This window comes from Hippoglossus stenolepis, chromosome 17 (assembly GCF_022539355.2).
Source record: "Hippoglossus stenolepis isolate QCI-W04-F060 chromosome 17, HSTE1.2, whole genome shotgun sequence".
In the NCBI taxonomy this organism is placed as follows: Eukaryota; Metazoa; Chordata; class Actinopteri; order Pleuronectiformes; family Pleuronectidae; genus Hippoglossus; species Hippoglossus stenolepis.
In genome coordinates this window covers 20,774,567-20,795,142 of record NC_061499.1, presented here as the reverse complement: position 1 = coordinate 20,795,142, position 20,576 = coordinate 20,774,567, and the positions used below count along the sequence as shown (strand labels likewise).

The window sequence follows — 20,576 nt, the reverse complement described above, 5'->3', positions numbered from 1 at the left end:
GTGCCAGATTGAGTCCGGTGATAGGCCTGGTTGCGTGTCACTCAAAGTGCAGTCAGCCAATCAGAGGAGAGGCTCAAGAGGCAGGCGAAAACAGCCTGTTCTGTCTGCAGCTCCAGAGCGAGGCAGAAGAGAGGACATGGAAATACACATTGCAGCAGCTTTTTCGACTTTAAACCACTGATTTATCATCTTAGGGGACCAATACCTCAAATTAAGACCCAGAAAGGTGTAAAATATGGGACCTTTAAAACCTCTTCTTGACGGTTCACTAGGTGGAGCTGTGTGTGTGTGTGTGTGTGTGTGTGTGCGCGTGTCTGGGAGAGGTGTGGATCTTTCACACACTGCTGGTTTAGTTGTCAGACCTCGGTTTGGCCTGTGGACTGGATTGAATTTACATATTTTGGAAACATATTGAAAAGCAGCACTGAGGTTCTCTTTTGTGTAAACGTGTAGGCAGTGTAATGTTCAGTAAGACAGATACATTCAATGTTAATAACAGTTGAACAAAAAAATGACCATTGGAAACTTTTTTTATAAATATATATATTTTTTTTCCCAACATATCAAACTGAGACACAGAAACACCGCAAAGATGATGATCTCCATCCAAGTAAAAAAACAACATTCATTTTGTTGCTGTAATGCTTCATATTGATCTGAATTACACAGCTTTGATTTTGAAATAGTTGTGAAGATTATGTCAGTTGTTTAACAGACCCCTGAAAAAGCATACATGCAATGTATAGAAAATAACAGCAGTTCCGTAAATCATTCAAGTTTTATAAGCCACACACGTGAACAGTAATAAAGCAAAATCTGTTTCATTTTATGAAAAATATTGACTATAAAATCTTAATTACAGGTAAACTAGGTGGATTAAAACAACATACCACACTAGGAACTTAAAATTTCAAGTTTAATTTAACAATGCCTATCCCCACAGGAAACAAGCAGCACAGAGCAGTGTTCAATTAGAAGGTTTAAACAGAGTACCTCATTACATTGCTGACCACAAAACTAAATTTACAGCGGTGCCATGGTGAAGAGACTTCACTGTTTCTCAAACTTTGGCTGCAGCTCTAGAGTCATCGCTGTCACCCTCAAGTTTTCAAGTTTTGCAGAGAAATTGCAGAGAAAAGTAGAGGGGAAAATAACCATCTTTATGGCAACAAGGTGCGCCTCAGAGTCAACTGGTCAGTCTCCAGCTGATGAAGCTTCCGAGAGCTATGCCGGCGAAGAAGGTGATGATAAGGCCTCCTCTGTGAGAGCTCATGGATGACGCGGTCTGCATGGACGCCACCGCCAATTCTGAGAAACTGCAGATCCATCCTCCTCGTCCCCGAATCCAGCCCAAGAGATACTTTTTGAAATAGTCCACGGTCCACTTCAGGATCTCCACCACTGACTGAGGCAGATGAGCCTCCACCATTTTGACTGCCAACTTGCCGGCAACATAGAAGAGAATAGCAATCTTCTCCCAGGTGATTCCATGCTCAAACGCCTTGTCTCCCATTTCCTTAAAGCTGTTCCACTTGAAGCCTTGTGCAAGCCCATCTATTCCATCTTGGATCTCCACGTCATCCTTTAATTTGTCACCAATTTTGCGGACCAATGTGCCCAGCTGGTCCACACACTTGTCCTCCTGCTCATTCTTTAGTTCCACAGCAGGGAGGGTGAAGGACAGGACGTCCTCTGAGGGTATGTGTTTCAGCTCCTCCTCAATGACCTCTCTGATCAGGGCCTCTCCTATCCTCTCATCAAACATGCTGTTACTTTCACACGCCATGGTTAAAAAGTACAAACTTTCTCTTAAAAACTTCAAGAGAAACTTCCTCGGAGACTCTGCTTCTCTTCAGTGACTCTTCCTCTTCTCGACGGTTCAGTAGGCGGAGCTTTGTGTGTGTGTGTGTGTGTGTGTGTGAGAGGTGGAGTTGATAGTAGATGAGTCATAAGTCAGTTAAGTCTCACTAAAGGCTGGTTTCTGTGAACCACTTCCACTTTCTGTTTCACTAAAATAGAAACCATTTTGATTCTCAGTTTTAATAACCCTCCCCTGTTTAATATTTCACAATAAAAGCTGCTCTTATCTGATCGTATGCTAAAACTAGAATACTTGCATCTCATGAGTTCATACCATATCCTGAAATTACATTTATTTCCAACTCATTGAATGAATTATAAAAGCCAATACTAAGTTAGCTAAGTTTATGTTCACACATGAATGAAATTGAAATTTCATTATCACTCATGTCTGAGTATCAAGGATAGGCCATGAGTCAATGAATGTTAACATAATTAAGACCTACCTAAACATATTTAAGACTGTACATAGTATCTTAATGTTTTAAGGCCTTAAATTCTGATTATTTAATTTTAAAAATGTACGTGTTTACAATGTTTATAATCCACGTCTAAACTGTAGCTTCATATTTATCCCACAGACACGAGAATGGCATCAATATTTTAATTTCTTTCTGTGGAATAAAGCAAAGTTAATGTGATTTGTTGTCATGGAATCAAACGTGTTGTGTAGTTATTAAAAGCTGCAATAATCAATGTACGCCAGTGAGTTGACTGTGTAAGCTCCAACCTGTGCCTTACCACCCTCTGCAGAGTGACTGTCACAACAACGTACTTTGGCCACGTGGAGCAGGTGTCTCAGGAGATGTACCAGTATGTGGACTGTGGAGGGAACACCACCTCTATCAGAGGGATGCCCCAGCCCTTCAACATCCCACATCCTGCTGAGTAACCCCACCTCCCCTGACTCAGGCCCTGGATGGTCACCTTAGGTGGTTTACGGTGTTCCCTCTTCTTCTATACCTGCAGGGTCTAACAATCTGCTGTTGACATGATACTGTGGATTGGAATTCAAAACCAACACTAACAAAGTCCACACTGAGATAAGAATTGCACCCAGGAAAGTTTGCAAAGCAAAAGTGTTGATGTGTGTGTGCGGACGCACATTGCATTCAGCAAAGAAAGCAAATCAACCCAACCTTATAAATACAGGAGCGCTTTGCTAATTAAGAGATCTGTATCCAAAAGATGTTTCTGTCACAATTACAAGTTAACTGTTTCATAATTATGAGATCCTTATCTACTAAGTACTAAGTTTCTCTTAACTCGTGTTTGAAATAATACAAAGGCGTTTCATATTTACAAGACCCATGACTCGTAATTGTAAGGAAACAGTTAAGCAAAAATAATACTTGTAGTTATGAAAAGATACTTGCAGTAAGTAGTAAACAGTGCAATTACAGTTTACACGTGTCATAACTACAAGACCTGTATTTGACAGTTGGGAGAAAAAATATCTAAGCTCTTTTAAAATTACAAAATCATTACCTTGAAATTAAGAGAGGAGAATTTGCTACAATATAATATAATTAGATTTAGTTAAATCATTATATCGATATTTCATAAAGTAAACGAAATATTTGTTTAACTCTGAGATCCATATCTTGTAATTGGGAGGTATGCTTCTCATGACTTAAGATACAGAGCCTATATTTGTGAGTCTCTTTTAATTATATGATATTTTCAAATCTCAGAATGTTGAAATATGAATCTAATTATTATGAGATGCTAATATATAATTCTATCGAATGTCTCAAACCTTTTCTCCCTGATGAATGCAGTGTGCACTCCACAATGTCGACTGGTTTAGGTGGCCTGCTGTTCAGTTGCAAACGTGGGTGTGTGTTTGATGGTCCAGGTGCAGCTCTGACTTTTCCGTTCTCTTTTCCACCTCTTGTGTGTTGTAGTGTATGAGAATGTGAGGCGATGTGGAGTTTTATCTTCCACCACCGTCTGAAAGCTGAGAGCAGTTCATTTCCGTTTCACTAACAAAAGTGTTGTCGCTGCTTCATTAAGTTGTCTTCTTTTGTTTATGTAGGACTGCTGATTTTATCTCTAATATAAGTGCCAAAATAATACCAGAATTTCAATACCAACTTTGTTTTTGATATCTTTGTTTGCAGTGTTGAGGTTTGATGCCAGAACTAATTTCAATATAAGAAGTGGTGGCACATCTGTCGTTTCCATGATGTAAGATTAGGTTCATAGTTACATGAGTCACCATCATATTTCAACTGTAGTTATTATCCAGAGTATCTAGTAGCCTAAAGGGTTGTTGTGATTGCTCTGTTTTCCTGCCTCACATGCTGAAAGCTAAGTATTGGATTCAATGTTTTCTAATGTCGACTGAAATATAACATCTGTTATCATGACAATGCTCTTACATAATCTTGGATTTGTGAAAAAAGGGCGTTTGTTAGAAAAATAAGCTGAAAAACATCATTATTATTTATAACATTTAAACCATAATGCACTACATAAGTCTATTTAAAGGGCACATTTTATTATTGGTCTCAAGTTCTCTGAAACCTCGATCTGTCTCTTTCTAAACTCCCTCAATGGAGAGAAGGCTGTGGAGCCTCTTCTCCAGCTCACATCTTCTCTTCCCATCCAACTCTTCGAGAGGAGCACAAAGGTGCAGCTTCCAGCTCATCTCACCAAGGAAACCTCCTCGCCCTCCAAGCTCTTCCAACATCCTAGCAGCGACTCGATGTCCTGCTTGCAAACTTCAGCCAGCAACTGAGCTACACCGCCCAACCGAAACCAGCAAGACGACACAAAACTGCGAACTGCACAGCAACTTCCTTTTTCCCCTTTCCACGGACTGGTAACACAACTGGGCTTAATAATTATACTAGGCTAAGCAAGACTGTTTATTCGATTCTGTGTGAGGTTTATAAGTTTGATTTGTGGTGTTGTGGTATTTTGGGTACAAGTTATTGAGAAAGTAATGTTAGTCTGTTATGCTCTTCACAGTCTTTCGTTGCATCCAATCTAGTAACTTTCTCTAATTTGGCACACACACAGACACACGCATAACTCTTCACCTCATTATCTCTACAGGTCGTAAACATTCCAATAGGTGGGGGAAGGGTGTTGTCTCTTTGGCCAGCGACCATCTTGAAAGCACGCTGACTCACACAGACACACACACATGTATACACACATACCTATCTTTGTTTAGCAATTAGACCGTTAGTAATTTGTGTTTTGATACTTTATTATATTCATACTAAATGTTTTTCTTTCACAAATGTTTTTTCATTAATGTTGCATAAGTGAATTTCGCCAACCTCTACACTGTCAAGAACCCCATATCTTTCAACTTAGCTAACTATCTATATGGTAATTTTGGTTATAGTTATTAATTTAATTGTTAATCAGAGTTCCAAATTTGTAGTTAGAACCTTTATGAGACTTAATCAATAAATTGGCTATCTTTTCCCTTCCTTTGAAGGGTGGTGCCCCCGAGGTAACTTTAATCAATTAAAGTTATTATTTAATATTAATAATCAAATATTAATATTTAATATTTTTATCTTGACAACCAAATTTATTGAATGCCGAAAGGCACACCATTTTATGGTATCACGTTTGATGCATTATGGCACAACACTGACATCGAGGTGTTTGTTAGTCAGGTGGAGGTGAAGAGAGATTTTATGGGAAAGCAGTGATGTCACTAATAAAGAAAATACACTGATACGCTGCTGCTGCTGCTGTTATTAGAGTAATTGAGAGTGAGCACGATAGAGTGAACGGAGCCTGAAATAAAAAAAAGATCCAATTCAAAGGTGGAGTCAAAAGAAAAACACTATCAGAATGTGAGGGGACTTGTTGTATCGCCTGTTCGTAGTTTAATCATCCAAAACTGCAGGATTATTAAATTCAGAGACAGATGTGATGTCCTCAATCTATAGAATCTAACAGAATTATTATTATATGCTCGTGTTTGTACTGGGATGGTTCGGTTCCGTCGGTCGATCTGTGTGTTACTGGACTCAGTTCAGCACAAAGATCACAGATCTATAGAATCTATATCAGCTGATCAGTCATCGTCATGGTTACAAAAACTCTTTGTGATCGCTGAACCCTCGTTTCCTCCTCATCCATTCATTCACGCACAGTGTTAGAAGACATTATAAAAACCTATTAATGACTCGGCTCTGCAACTCCACTGTTTATTTGTATCTAAACTTAATTTGCTGTAAGGTGTTTTATGTCTTCTTCAATTAAATTAAAGTTAGTTTTAGTGTTAATGATGAAGTGGGTCATCAATCTGGCTTCAGTTCACCACCTCACGTCTGCATCGCCATCTCCAAAATGTTCGTACGCATGGGTACGTTTTCGTGGAAATGTGCAAATTTTGCCGTCAAGTTTGTTTATATAAATCCCAACGTTTGCGTGAGAAGTGGCGAAACTGATATAAATGAGGCCCCAGATCTTTCTGGCTGTGTTTCACCATGTGTTTTCATATCCACCTGCTCTCGTGGAGTAAAAGCTGCTCCACAGAAGAGGCTGCTTTGTACACAGTTATGAGTTTAAACAGCAGAAACATAGGTATATGTATATTAAAGTCAACATGGAGAAGCAATGTTTGTTCAGTTTATATTAAATTGTGTTTATTCTGTCTTCATAGAAATATAACTAATAGGTTGGGAAGATTAAACTACATCTGTAACTTTTGTTCCTATATAGAAAAGCTAACTTGAATTGTTATTTAATCCAAAATGCACCTTTAACAATCCCTATGAAAACTTCACTGTAGTAGTATTATTTATTTAGGACTCTAACATAAACCCTTAACAACCCACTTGAACAATAACTTTAAAAACATGACTCCTACCTCTTCTGACATGTTGTTGCTCTGTATGTGTTTTGAATAAAGTTTTACAATCAAGGAGTGAGGTTGTTTTTTTCTATCTACTAACCTCACCCTACAAAATGGTAAAAGGCAAACGGACTGCATGTATATAGCACTTTTATCAACAGCTTGTTATCAACGGCTCAAAGGGCTCCACACACTACACATTCACAGTTTACTGTACCCATCTCACATCTTTCACGCACACACATGCCCCAGACTATTGCACTTTGATGTCCCCCTCCACTCCCCCCTGCACAATGTTACATTTTTCGTGTCAGCTAAGGCTAAATGGCCTTACCTCTATAACGACATTATTCCAAATCTGCTCTCAAGCATTTCTGTTTTATCTTTATGATTAAATATGGTTATAAAAAACCTTAACTTTGTTATCATACTCAAAGAATCAAGACACTGATAACATCACATCTTTGTATGTGAATTGTAAATTAACTGAAATAGTGCAGTGCTGAGATTGGTGCAATTTGGAAAAACGATACATTCAATGTAAATAATTGAATAAAAAAGAGACCATTGGAAAGGAAATCTCAGCCTGAGAAACAGAAACACAGCAAAGGTGATGATTTCAATCAAAGTAAAAGCACAACATCCCTTTGGTTGCTGTAATGTTCCATATTGATTTTAATTACAGAGCTTTTAATTTGAAAAGTGGTCTGAATATTATGTCTGTTGTGTAACAGACCAATGAAATAGCATTCATGCAATGTATGGAAAATAACAGCAGTTCCGTAAATCATTCAAGATATATAAGCCACACACGTGAACAGTAATAAAGCAAAAATCAGTTTCATTTTATGGAAAATAGTGATTATATAATCTTCATTACAGATAAACTAGGTAGGATGAACCTGTTTTTTTGTACATTTTCCAACTGCACCATAGCAACAGGCAAGTTTAGAATAAGTTCTGCCCTAGGAAGTTGAAATTTCCAGTTTAATTCAGCAATGACTATCCCAACAGAAAACAAACAGCACAGAGCAGTGTTCAATTAAAAGGTTTAAACAGAGAACCTCATAACATTGCAAACATTGTAAACAAAATTTACAGCAGTGCCATGATGAAGAGATGGTAAACAGGAAAGAAGGCAGGAGGACAGAGGGGAGCCACACAGCTACATTCACACACAGTGGGTGGTGTGTTTCCATAGGATGTTTGTCTGCTTCAGATTTGACTGTTTCTGGCTCTACTGGCACCCTCAAGTTTTCAAGTTTTGCAGAGAAATTGTAAAAAAAAATAGAGGGGAAAATAACCATCTTTACGGCAACAAGGTGCGCCTCAGAGTCATCTGGTCAGTCTCCAGCTGATGAAGCTTCCGAGAGCTATGCCGGTGAAGAAGGTGATGATAAGGCCTCCTCTGTGAGAGCTCATGGATGACGCGGTCTGCACGGACGCCACCGCCAGTTCTGAGAAACTGCAGATCCATCCTCCTCGTCCCCGAATCCAGCCCAAGAGATACTTTTTGAAATAGTCCACGGTCCACTTCAGTATCTCCACCACTGACTGAGGCAGATGAGCCTCCACCATTTTGACTGCCAACTTGCCGGCAATATAGAAGAGAATAGCAATCTTCTCCCAGGTGATTCCATGCTCAAACGCCTTGTCTGCCATTTCCATAAATCTGTTCCACTTGAAGCCTTGTGCAAGCCCATCTATTCCATCTTGGATCTCCACGTCATCCTTTATTTTGTCACCAATTTTGCGGACCAATGTGCCCAGCTGGTCCACAAACTTGTCCTCCTGCTCATTCTTTAGTTCCACAGCAGGGAGGGTGAAGGACAGGACGTCCTCTGAGGGTATGTGTTTCAGCTCCTCCTCAATGACCTCTTTGATCAGGGCCTCTCCTATCCTCTCATCAGACACGCTGTTACTTTCACACGCCATGGTTAAAAAGTACAAACTTTCTCTTAAAAACTTCAAGAGAAACTTCCTCGGAGACTCTGCTTCTCTTCAGTGACTCTTCCTCTTCTCGACGGTTCAGTAGGCGGAGCTTTGTGTGTGTGTGTGTGTGTGTGTGTGTGTGAGAGGTGGAGTTGATAGTAGATGACTCATAACGCCGGGTTCACACAGGACGCGGAAGCGCAGCGCCACGTCGCGCCGTGCCAAGGAAAGCCAGGCGCCTCCTTTCCGCCCCCGATGCGCCGCGCAGCGCCAAGGGCGCCTCGCGCCCTGCACCGATGGTTTCGGCGTCGAGTCTATTTTTTCCGCTTGCCGCGAGCGTATCGCGCCAGGAAACACACTGAAAAATGATTTTAAACGATATAAATGACATATTTTATACGACATAAATTATCAAATATGCATTCCCATACTTTGTATTCCCCTTCTGTTGTCCTGGAGTTTTAATTTTCCCAATTTTCACAATCACATAATTAAATGTCCCCCTCTGCCCATCCACTACAAGCACACAAGCAGACAGACAGAGAGAGAAAGAGAGGGGGGGGGCTATGAAGACCATCATCATTTGTGAACCCGGCGTAAGTCAGTTAAGTCTCACTAAAGAAGTGATTCTCAAACCTGTTATGCCTGTGGGGCGCGCGACCGGGAGGGGGAAATGTGAGGCGGGACTAATGTTATAGCCGAACTAATGTTTTGACGTCCGCATCTCTGTAACGGCGGAACAGTAAAACAAATCGTTCTTTCGCCGTAACCAGGGGTCGGCCACCCACGGCTCTTCAGCCCCTCTGCAGTGGCTCCCTGTACAGTGTTGTGCATGTCGCGCATATTTTTCGCGAACGGGGAACTTTACGAATCAGTTTTCATATGTTGAACGTGAACGTGAGGGAACGTCGCGTTAATTTGTTAAATCATCATCGTATCAGGCCAGCATGAAATACCAGGAGCTGGCGAATGTGTTTATGTGCGTGTGTGTGTGTGAGTGTGCGCTCCCAGACAGCGCGCACACACACAGGCCCCGGGGCTCCGCCCCCACTCATTCGCTCAGAGATACACACACAGTGAGATCAGAGCTCGTTCACGTGAAGCAGCCGGTCAGTGACAATCAAGAGACAGTGTTCAAAAACCAAGTTGAAAAGAAAGTACGATGAAGCCTATCTTGCTCTTGGGTTCACAGTGAATGCGGTAGGAGATGAGGAGAGACCAGTGTGTATTTTAGGTCTGAAAACTCTATGAGACCCCAAAAAATAAGAAGACACTTAGAGAAACATTACACCCCAGTCACATGCATGTGTTCTTTTTGGTTGAGCTTTATCATCTTTGTAACAAAGTGATTATAATTGAATTTATTTTTTCTCTATTTTTGAAAAAGTACAGACTGATGGAGGAATGTAGTGATACATGTCACCAAAAGTACTTCAATTAAGTTGAATTTAAGCAAAGTTATTGCACTATGTTTTGAAAAAAGCGACAAATGTCACAAAAAGTTGTTTGAAAAAGGTTTTTTATTTGCACATCAGAAATTCCTGAAAGTAATGTGAATTTAATGTTCATGTGTATGTTATGTAAATAGACATGTTAAACTTGGCCCATTTTGTTGGGGCAGGGGAGCGGGTGGGGCATGGAAAATATTCTAGCTCCAAAGTGGGGCATGACAGAAAAAGTTTGAGAACCACTGCACTAAAGGCTGGTTTCTGTGAACCACCTCCACTTTCTGTTTCAATAAAATAGTAACCATTTTGATTCTCAGTTTGAATAACCCTCCCCTGTTTAATATTTCACAATAAAACCTGCTCTTATCTGATCGTATGCTAAAACTAGAATACTTGCATCTCATGAGTTTATTTCCAACTCATTGAATCAATTATAAAACCCAAAACTAAGTAAGCTAAATTGATTTCAACCAGTGGTCGCCAACCCGCCGAATGCGATCTACTGGTCGATCTCCCAGTCTTCACGGTCGATCCCCCAACTCTCTGGACTCACTGGCTGTCGTTGCGCCGCAGATCAGCTGTGTGTCGGTTGTCTGTTTTTCACACGCGTCTGTGTGTCTTCTACTGGCGGTGGAGTTGCAGGTTTATCTCCTGCATTTCCTTCAAGAACAAGTTGGTTCATGTACTGAAGTAAATGTCAGGACTCTACGGTATGAAGATGCGCATCTTTCTGTCGATAACAATCAAAGCCCCGTTGGAACAAATGAGTGGATTCAGAAGGTGAAACGCTGGAGTGCTTTTACTTTGAAACGTGTTCAGAAAGTGTTGTAAATACATTTGTGTCATAGAGAGATACACATTGTGGTTCACAGCAGAATAAACAGAGAAAATGCACAACTGCCCTTCTTTGTGTATATTTATTTCTTGTACATTCAGCCTTTAATGAAATGTAATGTAATGGTAGATCTCGGCTTAAGTTTGTGATTAAAAAGTGATCTTGGGCTCGAAAAGGCTGGTGACCACTGATTTAAACACATGAATGAAATTGACATTGTGAGTCATAATCACAGAACGTCCGCGCGTCTATCGTCCGTCAAAAAATGTGTGGTTTTAAAAGGACTTGGCGTTAACTCTTTATTTTATTGTTAACTTTTACAGGCCTGATTTGTATCTCAATATTTTACATATTTATGTATATTTTGTATAATTTTATATACTTATGTAATTGTAATTAAAAAATAATAATGTAAAGAATATATAAAGTTATATAAAATACACATAAACATGTTTATATTGCCAAAGCACACATTAGACTTAAAATACAGTATAACAAATTGATTTAAATGGCAAAATACATAAAAAATCATCTTGTGTGTTAATAATAAGTTGTGAGATTTTGGTCCACCCCAATGTTCACTTCATGACTACGGCCTTGGTGTGTATTATCAAAGCTTTCTGTCCACACCTAAGGAACCTGCCGGAGGTCTTTGTTCTACCGACCTTTGTCTTTTAAATTTTGGTTTTGGTATCCAAGTGACAGGTGGGGGAGGACTGATAATCTTGACATGATGTCAAAGAACAGGTTGAATGCAGTCAAACCTGCAGACCCAGACTGACTGGCTGGTCTGAAAAGTAATCAGCATTCGAAAGTAAAGACGATAAGCATTCTGTGTGTGTGTGTGTGTGTGTGTGTGTGTGTGTGTGTGTGTGTGTGTGTGTGTGTGTGTGTGTGTGCGTGTGTGCGTGTGTGTGCGTGTGTATTTCACTTAATGGCTTATTTGATGATGATTAAAAAATCATCATCGTATCACTCTCGCTGGAGTGAACGCACCATCACACCAGAAGTCAAACTAACAAATGGAGTAAAATTTGTTAATTTCAGTTGAATCAGGGGATTCACTCGTCTGGGAGGTGACATGACATATTTGTGCCAATAAACAAAAGCAAAAGAAGAAGTCCTGAAGTGATCACAGCCTTTTAACTAATAGGTTGGGAAGATTAAACTACATCTGTAACTTCTGTTTGTTAAAAGATGTGTTATTGAACACATCTTTCTGTTGTTTATGATTTTTTGCTAAATAAAAATAATTCCTCAAACTGGATTTTCAGTAACATATTTGAGTCAGTAGAATAACAAGGGCATTATCAGTCTATTTGACAACTGTAAAACCCGTCAGAGACACAAAATACAATAAATACATTTTAATAAGTCATTTTGCAATTGCCTTGTTCAATTTTAAGAGCCAGTTAAAAAACTAACTGAACAAACTATTCATGCGAACATTCACAGGAGTTCAATAAAGAGTTAAATAACAATGCTCTAACCTGCAAATTACTGCTGCAGGAGACATCAGGCCACGCCATCATAAATCTGCAGGATCATAAGACAGGCTGCACCATTTGGTGTTTGTCTCAGGTATATCGAAGGTAAATTAGTTTATAGAAATACAAAATTTAAACAATCAATTTGTATCTTGGATTTAAATACAGTGCGTTTCCAATTAAAAGAAGATAGCAAGTCTAGTGGTCTGATGTCTGCTATATCTTTTACATTAATCATTTCATACTCATCCATCTTCTGTACCACATATGAATAGAAATGATCATCAAAGTATTTCACTGTTAAAATTCTGGGAAAAATGTGTACCTCTTCCTTTTCACATTTGGGAATAATGTGTAATATCTCTCCAAAGAGACGCTCTCCTCTTCAGTCACAATTTAACGCTAGCACACAACCAGTTTTATATGTCTGACCAAGTGCACAGACAGAGTGAGCCACATGAATTGTGCTGCAAGTGCCAATATTAAACCCAAGTGCTTTCAAATTTTCAATGAACAGATCACTTTTCTCCAAAGAACCGACCATGACTGGGAAAGCATTTGGAACTGACATTATTTTCATAAGGGGTTCACTAAATTTCCAGTTAAACAAACTTTGAATTTGATTCTTATAGGCCAAAGTCTTAGAAATATTTATGAAGTTACACACAACATGAGCATGCCTTTTGAGAGGGCCATGCCTACTCTCAAATCTCATATACCAGTGATTCTCAACTGGTGGGTCGCGACCCAAAAGTGGGTCTCGGACCCGTTTTCAGTGGGTCCCGGGCCTTTGCATGGGCAAAAAGAGATGTGTGTAAAAGAAAATCCTGTGCTTTTATTTTGAAGGGGATTTTTTATGCAGCGGAGTGCCGTCTATTCACACTGATTAACAGTATTTGTTAAGTAGTGTAAATAGGATCAGTTTTGTTGGTTGTCATAGATTCAGTGAGTGAGTATTTTCAGCTAAAGCTACATAATTTGAATCTTTTTGAAACTACTTCTCAGTAGTTGGAATTCTTTATTTCATGTTTGTGCATGAAAGCACTGTTGAGTCTGTTAAAAAAGGCTGAAGTTACTGAATTGTTATGTATGTTGTATTGCCTTGTGTCCTTAAGATGCACTTTGTTTTTTAATTAAAATGCAGCTAATTGAGTGTAAAAGGGAATATTTCCCTCTCTAGCATCGCCACCTGCTGGTCGTTTTGGTTTATCATTAAACTTGTAATAGTGTTGGCATACTGTGATATTCTGTACTATCTCAGGTTCAAACTGCACCATCTTTTCATTAAATAAATTTGAGAAGTTGAACATTTTCCTCGACTTGGGTCATTAAGGGGTGATGTGGGTCCCGAAGCCAGACCAGTTTAGAACCACTGTCATATACCATTACTTCAAAAGTGGGCCGAACTTTAATATCATGCACCAATAGTGAATCATAAAATGATGTTTGGGGGTGAGCTGTCTGTCAGGATAAAGACTCTTGAATACATTGTGGTGATCTATGACCAACTGCTTTTAAAAGACAGCACGTCCTTTGCTGACAACTGGGGAAATACTATACTGCATATTTCTCTGAGTAGAAGGAACAATTTCCAATGCTGATCATGCTCTCTTATAAAATCTCCTATTAGGAAGGGTAAAAAGAGTAAGAGGCACCACCTCTGACAGGCTGTTTGTTTTATAGGATTCTCTGATGTTCTCAGGTTAAGAATGACACTAGGTTTGTTTTTCTCATTTGCAAAACTGTAATCAAAGCTTACCAGTCTGTAAAAGCTTTTCATTGTAGATTAAATGTTTCAAAAGTAATTTTACTTCAATTAGAGCCACACCCTCTAAAATGTTGTGCATAATGTCTGCACAAATGTTTTTGGTCACATGAAAATAATGGAGTGAGTTTAAGCAGGAATCCCCCTTTATACCAGTTAGAGTTGGATTATTAAGCATGACATTTTCTTTAAAGTTTACTTTATTGCAAAAGTCCTGATGATTATCATCAAACACATGCTGGGCAGCTTGTCTGTCAGTTTCCAAAAACCCTCCAAGTGAATGGCAAGCATGATTATCAGCAGTCAGGAGGCAGATAGTGCCATAGAGCAGAGAACTCTGACCCTCAATTTCAAACTCCATCCATTTTGTTTCAAGAGATCGAATATCATCCAACAAAGGCTCTAATATTTTGCCAAAGCCATATACCTCTCTGTCTATAGAATTGAAGAGTAGACAAAGGTGACGTTTTGCAAGGGAGGAGTACAATTCCACAGGCAAGTTTCTCAACTGAAAGTAAACTGCTCCCATTTAGTGAACTTTAGTTTTTGAACCCAAGGATTTGTTGTTTCCAAGTCGTCCAAGTGCATTGGGATACCTGCTGTATAAGGCATGCTGTGCAAACTGTGTTTCACCACAATAATCACGCATTTTACCATCTCTTCGTGCATTTTCGAAAAAATATATCATTGTTTTCCAAATGGGTTTGCAACCTGGCTGTGTTCCCTGAGAGATTGATTGATTGAGATGTTTGGCATAAGAATTTAAGTTATGGTAAGTTCTTTGACAGTGGTTTTGACGACATGATTGTGTAATCCTGTCCATCTGAAAATGCATGGACTTGCCTTAGATGTCTGATAAGTGTCCTTGTGAGACTTGTGAAATTGATTTCTTGCACTTGGGACAAACGTACATGGTAGTACAACTTACAACACTGTCTGGAGTTTTGCTAAGCTCGACAACTTTGGATCTCTTCCCACCTGAGATGGGCATGTCATAGATATACTCAAAGAAACCATACACCGATTCAAGTTGGGCAGGGTATACCACGTTGCAAACCCAGAGCATTTTGAACAGCTTGTCAATGGTGTAGCATCCCCAGCTGAATGATGGTCTGACTCTTTAACTGATGGTTCACAACCCTTTATTTCCATCTCCATACATGCTGTGATATATGAACACACCGTAAGAACTAGGAGGAAAACAAAACAAATATTACTTCCCTTATAAACTCCATATCATATTATCATAAACATAACAACAAATTATTAGTGTGAATAATACAGTTTCCGTATGAGCATACTTTGCCCCACATTGTAAATTTAACACACACACACACACGTGTCCTTACACTCAGCAAACTGCAAAAGTTTAGAATTAAGTCTATAATAATGACAACAATAAACGAAATAACCACAAACCTTGTGCCTTTATCAGCCAGGTGCTGAACAACTCTCTAAAATACATTCTAATAAAAAACTAATGTTTAATAGGTCATTTACAAATGGCGCATGTCAAACCGTCATCTTTGAATGGGATGGCAACTTTGTCGAAGATGTATTGAGCTGAGATGTCCTAAACACATAAGCTTGGGCTGATGGACTTCCACTGCTTTATTGGGAGCTTCCTCTCGAAGGCTAGGGATGCTTGTTCCAGTCTAGGAAAACACAATTATATCAAACAGGACTGGCAATATATAATAAGTGTTAATGTATTACAGGTTTTAATTATATCATTAAATAAAATCAAAATCAAAATGGAAGGACACGTCTCCACTTCCTCCCACTATCCAGAAATGAAGCTAAAATATCCCAGATATTAACGTGCAGTAGTGAACAGGGGATAGAGCCACGGTAGTGAAGTCTCATCGATACATGCGCTCCCACCAATTGCATGTCAATCTCATCTGTCAGTTGTGATGTTTCAACCTGTTTCAACACAACATCAAATAACCGATTCAAACCAAACTAGACCTTTTAATTTGGCTCATCTCCCCTTCAATAACACAGATACGGCAGGATTTATGACCTATACTGCAGCCAACCACAAGGTGGCAATTTAGACACTTGGAATAATGCTGTAAAGTGGGAACTATACACGTTTTCACAGTTATTCCTATGGTTATTCGTACAGTCCAAGAAAGTCCAAAAATATTAGTAAACATGAACAACTCTCAAATCCCAAAACCCAAGCACTAAAATCTTAATGAAATGTCATCAAGTATTAAGTCTGGAATTACTCTATAGACAATGAAGTGGATAATATGTAAATCATGACACAGAGCAATCAGAGTAATGTTCTGAGTGTATGGGTCCTTTTGCTGTTTCAGATCTGAAAAAACAAACAAAATTTAGCAAATTTGGGCATAAAATAACAAAACATCAATTCTGTGGGTCCACAAAATCAGTTTTAAGTATTACTTTGTAACTACAAAGCTACAAAGTAATACTTGATTACATCACAATAACATATTGGAAATTTTAATTTAAGTGCTGTATACTTACCAAGAATGGTAGGTCCACAAAGCGGGGGTACTGCCGAAGCATTTCAGCTACTGTTGGTGATTTGCTTGTTATCCAGAACCTTCAGTAGCTGAAGGTTTTCTCCATGCCCCTCTTGATAGATGCAAGGTTCTCAGGAGTTGGTCTCATTCTTTTGGTGACGGTTATCGACTCCTTGATGGACTCTTCTTCCCAGTCTGCAATCACTCACAGTGTAACACCAACTCCAGATGGATTACTGGATCTCCCCCGCTTACAATAGCATCACTGATCATCTTAAAGGGTTCTCCGTAGGTTCCTCAGTTTCAGCTCAATAAATCCACAGTGGGACGCCGGGTCATAGAAGTGCTCCTAGAACACAAATTAAAAAAGACAAATGTTTAGTGAAGGATAACCCCAACATTTTTATGTTTAGTCCCCTGCTATTTTTGACTTAATACAAGCTCATTTCCGACAATATGCTTTCCCACCAAAACCAAGTACAGGAATGATTTATTTGCATGGTTTTGACTGCTACCAAGTTCTGATGAAAATTGTGTGCGAAAGCATTCGTGCCTTGTTACATTATTAAGTCTTGAGTCTAATCAAATCCTAAACTCCTGTTGCATTTTCAAATGTTAAGAGGTAAGAATGACATGGAGAAAGTACACAAAACCAAGATCTTCATTCTTAACTGAGCTTTTCTAACAGAAAACAGAACTATAATACCAGTCAGCCAATAAACATAAGCAGATATTACTATTACAAATTGTAATTTACTGCAAGACATTAGTTTAAACTTGCAAATCCTTCATTCTCTTCTTGCATCTTGATCTTCAGTGATGGGAAGACTGTTAATATGCTTTTGGCCAACATCAGTTTGTCAGCATTTGAAGGGTAAATGAAATCAAAATGAAGGATTTTGAGACTAGAAAAACACTAGGGCTGCAACAACTAATCGATTTAAACAATTCTAAGAAATAGTTGGCAACAATTTAGTAATCAATTAGTCGGGTCTGTTATAATATATGACACACTGTGGTAGTGTGGGGGCAGTATACCAGCCAATCCTGTGCCTTATTAAGCTCATGTGACAAGCTGTCTCCTATCTGGGGTAAAACATTTGAAAAATGAGACGAACACGGTTAACAATACAGCGGAGACATTACATTACATTAAAGCCTTCAGAGACAGCTGCAAACTGATCAGGTTTTCTTTGAGGCTTTAATGAAAAATGTTCATACACTCTTTAAGACTGTCACTTCCCCGACTCAACGGGGAGGGCAGCGGTGGTTGTGAGACCTGTAGGCTGAATAAAGAGAGGGAGCGCCTACAGAGAAGTCCATCATAAATACAATTGCTCTATTCCTTTCTAATACCATGGTACTTGCACATTACCTGTTACTAGCATTGTTGCATGTCCAATAGGCACATGCCTCCAGTTGACCACTTGGACAAGCTGCAGCAGCATTCAACTGTTCAGGCTTTAAAAGAAAATAATGTCACTGCTTGAACAATGCTATGCTAATGAACTGGTTTAACAGCAGACATTTTGGCATGTCACAGCAGGGAAAAACACAGATGGAGTACCAAGGCTCAGTTCCATTAAATATGCCAGAAGTAGTGAACCAACAAACAAAAAAGCAGGACATCTCCCTAAGTGGAATGCAGTCATCATTAATAAATGTGATATTTCTGGTATGACCTGTCAAAATGTCTGCTGTGCAACAAGTGTGTTACGTGCCGTGCCGTGTTGTGTTTTTCTCTCTCTCTCTCTCATCTCCTCCAGGTGGGTGCTCTTGAAGCACCACTGGCCCAGCTGAGGCCACTCTGAAATCAGGGTGTGGCTTATAAAAACCCTGAGCAGAGTGCCAGCTGTCGCCAGTGGGCCAAGCAGCAGTTTGTAGAAGCGGTGTGTGGACGTGCAGTAGCTGGTGTTCAGCTGTGGAGTTGTTTCCAAGGTTCCTCTTGACGGCGTGGACATTGTTCCTTGTTAGGGGTTCGCTTTTTCCCCTTCTGTTTTTCGAAGGGCGTTTTGTGTTCACCCTTCAGTTGTTTAATAAAATACTTGTTTAATTTAAAAGCATCCTACTGGTCTCTTGTTTTTGGCCCGGTTTATTTTTTAATTGTTTGTCCCTCATCCCCTAGACGTCTTAGGGACGTAACAATTTTGGGGGCTCGTCCGGGATATCCTTAAAACAGGATTGCTAGGTTGTTTTTAAAATTCTTTTTAAAAAAAAGTATTTAGTTCCAGTGTCTCAGACGATAAGTTGATGTCTGATATTGCCCACTGTGTAGCCTTAACTAACGTTTCAACGGCTGCCTCGGTCTAGGTAGGGGGGTGTCCAGCTTAGCTGATCCAGCTTTTCCTTCGGGCACTCATTTATTATTTTTCCATTATTATTTTTGGAGTCAATCCTCAGAGACCGCGCTCTCCAAAGGAGGCAGGCGTTTCAGGGTTTCAGCCGCTGATTTGGAGCCCTTAAATCGCCTCGAGCCCGGCACGGCTTCAGAAGATAAGTAAGGACAAGTTTTTTACTCTGCAGGTTTCCGGGGAAGTTTTGTTTCTGTGGGGCAAGGCTTGGTGTTCACTGTTTATGTGGTATCAGACATTAATATTTTCGTATTGCTGAAGGTTATTTTGCGGTGCGTCTTTGAGATGGCAGCATTTGATTTAGATGTGTTCATATCCAACCCGACTTTAGCTCAATTTGACCGGTGTAAAAAGAAAGATTTGTATAAACTTGCCGAATATTATTACATATCCGTGTCTAGTTCCCTTGCCAAAGCTGAGCTGAAGGCTGTTCTTCTCGATATCCTCATTAGTAAGGGGATTATCAGTTTATGGTGTCCTCCAATCCAGAGGTAAGTGAGGGGACGAGGCAGCCTGTTAGTGAAACTCCTGTTGTCCGACTGGAGGGAACGACATGGAAGCCCTTCACATTGCCACACTATGACCCGTTGTCTGCAGATCCATCTCCTGGGTCTAAGTTAGATGTCTGATTGAAGCTACGTTTAGCTCGCCTTCAGGTGGAGAAGGAGGAGCGAGAACGGGAGTTTCACCTGCGGAGCAGGGAGTTGGATTTAAAGAAAATGGAAGCAGAGTTAGAATTAAAGAGGCTGGAGGCAGAGACTGCGTTAAAGATGCGCCAGTTAGAAATGCAGGCAGGAGTGGCCCATAATGTCACCATGGTTGGCATGGAGTTTACGAATTCTGCTGTGGCGTTTGATGTGAGCAAATTTTCCGTGAGTCGTGGGTTTGAGGCATACTTCGGCGCGTTTGAACGGATTGCTGCAGCTTTGCACTGGCCTGAGGATGTGTGGGCTATTTTACTACAATGCAAGTTAGCTGGTAAAGCTCAAGAGGCTTGCTCTTCTCTGTCTGTGGAGGATGGATTGAATTATGAGAAAGTCAAAAACGCTATTTTGCGGGCGTATGAGTTAGTCCCTGAGGCTTACAGGCAGCGTTTTCGCAATCTTAGAAAAGTAACCAGCCAGACTTATGTTGACTTTGCCCGAGAGAAAGGGATCCTTTTTGACCGGTGGTGTGCAGCATGCAAGGCTGACGATCTGTCCTCAATGCGTGAATTAATGTTGTTAGAGGAGTTTAAAAACTGTTTACCAGAGCATACCACTATTTATCTGAATGAGCAGAAAGTTTCCACCCTACAGCAGGCTGCCACGCTTGCTGACGAGTTTATGCTTGTACATAAAACTGTTTTTAATAAACGTGATTCCTTTAACCGCGAGTCTTCACAGAGATCGGAAACTCAGGTGCGTAACAGCTTTCCCTCAAACCCGAAGACGGACAAATTGTGTAATTCCGGTCATTTAATTGCTGATTGTGAAGCTTGGAAGCGGAAGCAGCAGGGGTCAACCCCGAGACAGCCAAAGGGGGTGGGGTTAATTAAAATTTCTCCCAGAGTCCAGTCTTTGGACT

The 20,576-nt window shown here is 39.9% G+C and overlaps 3 protein-coding genes across 3 annotated transcripts in view; 1 reads left to right on the top strand and 2 right to left on the bottom strand.

Moving 5' to 3' along the window:
• Positions 1-4,061, top strand: part of LOC118124524 (transmembrane protein 106B) — a 36,904-nt gene extending 32,843 nt beyond the window's left edge. The window contains exon 9 of the mRNA XM_035182424.2: positions 2,773-4,061. The gene's annotated coding sequence lies outside the window, so the exon portion shown is untranslated. The remainder of the gene's footprint in view (positions 1-2,772) is intronic.
• LOC118124528 (apoptosis regulator BAX-like) lies at positions 527-2,066 on the bottom strand. The gene has a single exon (XM_047344127.1). The coding sequence runs from the start codon at positions 1,784-1,786 to the stop codon at positions 1,187-1,189; it is 600 nt and encodes a 199-aa protein (XP_047200083.1). The 5' UTR covers positions 1,787-2,066; the 3' UTR covers positions 527-1,186.
• A 2,763-nt stretch (positions 4,062-6,824) lies between the features above and the next one.
• LOC118124525 (apoptosis regulator BAX-like) lies at positions 6,825-8,751 on the bottom strand. The gene has a single exon (XM_035182425.2). It carries the CDS (start codon positions 8,624-8,626, stop codon positions 8,027-8,029), a length of 600 nt encoding a protein of 199 aa, XP_035038316.2. The 5' UTR covers positions 8,627-8,751; the 3' UTR covers positions 6,825-8,026.
• Between the last annotated feature and the right edge of the window lie 11,825 nt (positions 8,752-20,576).

Bases quoted from the DNA above. Each gene is read 5' to 3' on its own strand.
- LOC118124528 (XM_047344127.1), bottom strand. From the start codon at position 1,786: ATGGCGTGTGAAAGTAACAGCATGTTTGATGAGAGGATAGGAGAGGCC.
- LOC118124525 (XM_035182425.2), bottom strand. From the start codon at position 8,626: ATGGCGTGTGAAAGTAACAGCGTGTCTGATGAGAGGATAGGAGAGGCC.